Below are 6,000 nucleotides of genomic sequence, written 5' to 3' on the forward strand. Positions count from 1 at the left end.
TTCTGAAACTAACCTTAGCAGGCTTTTAGTGTATATTTTTACCTCACTTGTAGAATTTTGCTACTTCATCATGTCTTTTTCATTTGTGATCTTTTTTTCCTCTGCTATCCTGCCAACGTACAGGTCTTTGAGACTACCTTATTAAAAAAATATCAAAGTGGCACATGCCTATAAGTCTAATGGTTTAGGACGCTGAGGCTGAAGGATCACAGGTTCAAAGCCAGCCCCAGCAACTTAGCAAGTCCCTAAGCAACTTTGTGAGACCCTATCTCAAAATAAAACATAAAAAAAAGCAAGGGAGGGGGCCCTGGGGAATGTGGTTCAGCATTGTTAAGCACCCTTAGGTTAAATCCCTGGTACCAAAACAAAACAACAACAATGACAAAAATAAAACAGGAAAACAAAAAACCCAACAACTACAAAAACAAAACAAAATTTTCCTTGATTTTTATGTTGTAACTGCCTATCTGAATACCTCTGCTGACCCTTTTGTTGGCCTTGTGGAGAGGCCCAAATTCTTTAGTTTAGACAGAACATTCTTTACCTTTTATCTCTCAGATGCCTTTTCATTCTTACTTTACCTCAAATACTCTTGGTGTTGATTTATAATAGTAGTTATAAGTTATAAGCTGGTCCCTCACCAGGTTGTCATATCAGTGTATGATTTATACACTCATATTTGCCACATCAGAGTTTTAGAATAGAACTTTTCACATATCACTGCTCAATCCAATTCAACAAAATTTGCCAAATATTTAAATTCCCACTATGTGACAGCTACTGTTTTCTAGTCTCATTTGCTAATCCCTTGGGTATTTTTGACTATGAATTTCATTTGCTATTGAATAATATCAGAAGAAATTAGAGGGATACTGTGTACCTAATATATAACTATTTTGTTCATTGGCAGTACTATGTACTGTGACAACATAAAAGTTATCTTTTTTAAATTTTCTGTGCTAACTGAATTTAGGTCAAACTATTATCTAATTTTTTTTTTAATTTATCTTTTAGGGACAGTATGGAAATTACCAGCCGTGAAAAAGTACTTACATTCCAATAGCCAGTATCTATTAGCAGCCATATTGTCACCTCAGCACTGTGGACACCTCCCTGTGAAGAGTTCCTTTCATTCCATCTAGTTTTTGGAAAAACCTTGTGGATAAGTGGCTGTTTCATCATTAAGCAGCCTTTGTGGTTTAGTTGTAAAAGGCTTTAGTAGCTCAAAAATATTCAATTTCACATTTCTACTCTAGATGGCAACATTGGACAGAAAATGCAATGACATAGCCAATTTGCAGTGATTTCCAAACTGTGTTTCAAATGGACTGTTACAGACTGAAAGGTGTGAACAGCTTTGTATGTTTATGAAGGTTAAGGGGATTTAATACTTTTCCACAGATTCTTTTGTAAGGGGAAGAGGGAAATGTACACTTTTTACAGCAGCAATATTTTGTATATTATGTTTATTTCATGTGGTAAATATGCAAGGCGGTACACTACGCACTGGACAAAATCAGAAATCCTCTGTTAATGTGGACTAGAGTGTGGTAGATGCTTGACTGTGTTGGTTTCAAAATGGTGTACTGTGAAGATAGAGGTGAGGGAAAAGACAAAGCACACCATATGTCCACTGTTAATGTTCTTATAGAGGAAATTAAATCCCTTTTATCTGTCAGATAATCAAGGGCACTGTGATACAGTTTTGAGTAAAGACACATTTTTTTAAAAGCCTTCCAGTTTTGTGAATTAAAACCTTTTTTATAAAGATCATTTATAATACTGTTTTAAAATATAAGGCAATAAGAATAACTTTATGTTGAATCTGAAGAGTCTTTGGTAGTAATTTCAGGTAAATGAAGTGGTAATCCTTTCCTAAAATAGCAATAACAAAGTCTTAATTTTACCTTGTTTGAGTAATCAGGGAACTTAGAAAGTAATATCAAAACATTTTATAAATGATATCAAAAAAGTGTCAGCATTGATCCAGTAACTTTATTTTTTAACATTAGAAAGATAATTGGTTTATATAACAAAATAGTTTGGGAGACTTTCTAAATCTTTATTTTAACTTTCTTAACTGGAAATAATGCCATTTATAAAGGGACACTTTATGTTTTCTCCCCCTTTTTATGTTAATTAATATACTACAGAGATGTTTAGGAAAAGACTCATTTGTGGAGTTTTTCTGATCTGTCTTAAAATCATAGAGGTTACATTTTAAATCTCTTTCTAAGCACGGCATATTTAATCGTTATTTGAAATTGTCCTGTACCTGATTATTTTAGCTAAATTCAAGGGTATTGCATTAAGCAGGAAAGCATGCATTGAGAAATTTCTAACCACAGTCATTTAAGCATAATCTGAAAATATCTAGCCCAAAGGTAAGTTGCTATTTTCATCACAGTTGCCTGTGCCCAGGGAATTAGATGTATTCTTTATAATTGAATTGGTTTTTCCCACTTCTAACTGGAAACAAAACAGAAGGGGTGCCATAAATTTGAATAAGCAGAATATACTGTTCTCAACATACTGTAATCAAAAGGAGGAATTTCATTGTGTGTGTGTGTGTGTGTGTGTGTGTGTGTGTGTGTGTGTGAGAGAGAGAGAGAGAATATGCGTGTGTTTTAAGGTAAGAACAGGTTTTTTCCAACTTGGTCATTAGAAAATGGACATCAAGTTTGAGCAGATAAAGCATGGACAGCCTTATTGTGATTGAAATGCTTATAGGTTCTGTGCCAATTTTCCACCACTGTGTACTTTGTTGCTATTTAAAACTGTATCAACTCTAACAGAAGAATAAATTATTTGTGATTTTAATTTTCTCATTTGTTTCTTTAAATTAGATCTCTTTGACTCTCTTGTTTTGTCTGGAGACTGTGCTGTGGGTTTTTATATAAGTTAGTCCAGTATAAGCAGACTATATTTGTATTCTAAGACTTTATCAAAATTCTCTTGCCATGCCCAAGTTAATTAGAATTAACTGTTCAGTAATCAGTATGTTGTGTAGGTTGTTTGTTACAGAATTCTTTCTCTGAAAATGAAGTCCATGAGGCTATAATCAAGATGACTGAATTAGATAAATGAGTTGAAGAGACAAAATTGTACTGAACCCAACCTGGTGTAGATACGTTATCTCATTTGAAATAAGCTCAACTGACATTAAGAAATAATTTGTCTTGCCAACCCATCTTCTGTTGTCTTATTCTCCTTTTAATGGAAACTAAAATTGCAATTTTAATAAGCAGAATTTCCTCCAGGACTTTCTTCCTGGAGACTGGTGCATTTGCAAGGTTTAATTGTTTTATAACAGTCCTATTTCGTAAAAGTTTTTAATTGGTGGTGACAAAAATTGCCTTACTCCTTTGATACCTAGTAGAAAGAATAACTTTACCAGTGGCTTTCTAACAATTACAACATTTCCATACAGACTACATAGTCCAAAACTTTCATTTTATCAAAATGTATTATAATGAATAAATATCATACTATCCCAGCAGTTTCTAGAAGCAAAATGTTACTAAGAAAAGAGCAGGTTGATTATTGATGAAACATTTGAACTATTGTGTTCTAGTATAGACTTTGTTAGTATTCTGTAGCTTTATTCAGGTAGTACATCTTGGCTTTATTTATTTATTTTTTCATGTGGAATACTTCATGAATTTGCATGTCATCTTTGTCCTGGTAATCTTCTCCGTATTATTCTATTTTTAATATATGTGTTGCCAAAGCAAGCACTAATTTTAATTTTTTAAATGGAGCTTTCAAACACACTGAAGTGGAAAGAATGGTATAATGAATCCCCAGTTCAAGTAACTCAACTTATTTACATCAATTCATGGCCAATCTTCTGTTGTCTACACAACATTCTACAAATTGAAGCAAATACTATATTTTTTAATCCCTAAATATTTCACTAAGGATCTCTAAAAGATACATTCTTTAAAAAACAAAACCTCTTTGAACCATAAAGGAGTCTTTATTCTCCTAAAATTCTGCATTTTCTGTGTTAACATTTGATTTAGAAACCCATCTTAAGAATCCATACTTATAAACCACTGCCTTTTCTTTCAATTTTAAAAGGTAATTCATATTAAATAAAAGATTAATAGGAACATTGTATAAAAAGAACATTTTCCATAATGACATTCCTTATAGGTAACAATTTATTAAAGGTTTGGTACATTTTTTCCAACTTTATTTTAAGCACTTAAGCCAACATATATTAGTGGGTTTTTTTTAAAGGAATTATACCACATACTATTTTGTAACTCCATTTTTCTTTCTTTTTAGCCTAGAAATATCTTAAGTACTTCATATTTTTGTATTGCGTCTTTTCTTTCTTTTCTTCCTTTTCTTTCTTTCTTTCTTTTCCTTCTTTTCTTTCTTTCTTTCTTGGTTTTTTTTCACAGCTTCTTACTGTGTGTTGCCCCAGGCTGGCCTCAAATTTGTTATGTTCCCATTTCAACCTCCTCAGTAGCTGGGATTACAATCATGTGCTACTGTACCTAACTTGTCTCTCATTTTTTACTATTGCAAAAACAAAGTTTTCATTAAGTGTCTGGCATGGGTTTTTTTTGTATGCTTTTAGAGTATTTCTATACAGTACATTTCTAACATGCTGGGTACGATGTTATATGCACATTTTACTAAGTGTCAGCCTAAAAATGTACATCCTTACCAATTAGTATTTATAATTCCAGTAGATTTTTAAAAAAATGTTCTCTGAACTTAATTACATTTGAATTATTTGGGAGTCGAGCATCATTTTAAATGTTTAATGACACTTTACTTTGTGTTCTGCATTGCCTGTTTATTTTTTAGTTGTAGTTGGACACAATAAAACCTTTGTTTTATTTATTTATTTTTATGTGGTGCTGAGGATCAAACCCAGGGCCTTTCACATGCAAGGTGAGCACTCTAGTGCTGAGCCACAACCCCAGCCCTCTCTCTGCATTGCCTTTTAAAGTACTTTATCCAGTTCTCTGTTGTGATGAGAAAAAGAAATTTTGTGCACACAGGCACAAACACCCATTTATGAAACTATACATAGCTCTGAATGCACACATTAATCCTTTGTCTCTTTTGTCTGTTCGTTATTTTCCCCCCACAATTAGGTTTATTAAAACTGGCAAAGAAAATCTGTACAAAAATTATCCCAAGTCATTTTATCACTTTCAAACAGTAATCATGTTGCCTGAGGGTCCCCTCTTCCTCTTTTGTTTTTTATTTTTTATTGATTTTTTAGAAGTAGTTGGATACAATACCCTTATTTTGTTTATTTATTTTTATGTGGTGCTGAGGATCAAACCCAGGGCCTCGCGCGTGCTAGACAAGCAATCTACTGATGAGCCACAATCCCAGACACCCCCTCTTCCTTTTTCAGGGCCTCAGTCTCTTCCTGCAACATCTTCCCTTTTTTTAAATTTCACCTTAGGTTCAACATCCAAAGTAGGGTATGCAGAGGTAAACTGTCTGGTAGGACAAAGGATTGAATGTTATTTCCCTGAATAATCAGTGTTTCCAGCTATACAGTATCTCTGTTCTTCGGGGTCATTTTTACAGCTTTAAGATTTGTATTCATGCTGACAATCTATACCTGTAATTGTTCCATGGACCTGTGTTCCATTCTTCAGTTCAGTGGTTACAGTTTCATGACTCAAATTCATCAAAAATCTCACGAGGGGCTGGAATTATGGCTGAGCGGTAGAGCACTTGCCTCGCATGTGTGAGGCCCTGGGTTCAATCCTCAGCACCACATAAAAATAAATAAATACAGGTATTGTGTCCAAATACAACTAAAAAAACTAACCAAACAAAAAAAATCTCATGAACTTCATCCTAGTGGCGGCGCCATTAACCATTTGGCCTCATAGTGCATAGTATCAGACAATCCAAGACCCACCAACTCAGTTATGAATGGTCAGAAACGCCTACTCTGGATGCTCATTTGTTCATTATTTTTAAAACTGGTTTTGATGTGTTTTACTATATCAAAGT

General features: G+C 33.6%; 1 protein-coding gene and 1 pseudogene across 2 annotated transcripts in view; one reads left to right on the forward strand and one right to left on the reverse strand.

Moving 5' to 3' along the window:
- The window catches only part of Ss18 (SS18 subunit of BAF chromatin remodeling complex), a 78,160-nt gene extending 75,340 nt beyond the window's left edge, over positions 1–2,820 (forward strand). For both annotated transcript variants that reach the window (XM_076836716.2, XM_076836717.2), the window contains one exon: positions 1,015–2,820. In XM_076836716.2, the coding sequence (XP_076692831.1) occupies positions 1,015–1,041 (27 nt within the window). In that variant the 3' untranslated portion in view covers positions 1,042–2,820. The remainder of the gene's footprint in view (positions 1–1,014) is intronic.
- Positions 2,821–3,639: 819 nt separating this feature from the next.
- Positions 3,640–3,738, reverse strand: LOC143383056 (U6 spliceosomal RNA; annotated as a pseudogene).
- Positions 3,739–6,000: the final 2,262 nt, after the last annotated feature.

This window comes from Callospermophilus lateralis, chromosome 17 (assembly GCF_048772815.1).
Source record: "Callospermophilus lateralis isolate mCalLat2 chromosome 17, mCalLat2.hap1, whole genome shotgun sequence".
NCBI classification, from domain to species: Eukaryota; Metazoa; Chordata; class Mammalia; order Rodentia; family Sciuridae; genus Callospermophilus; species Callospermophilus lateralis.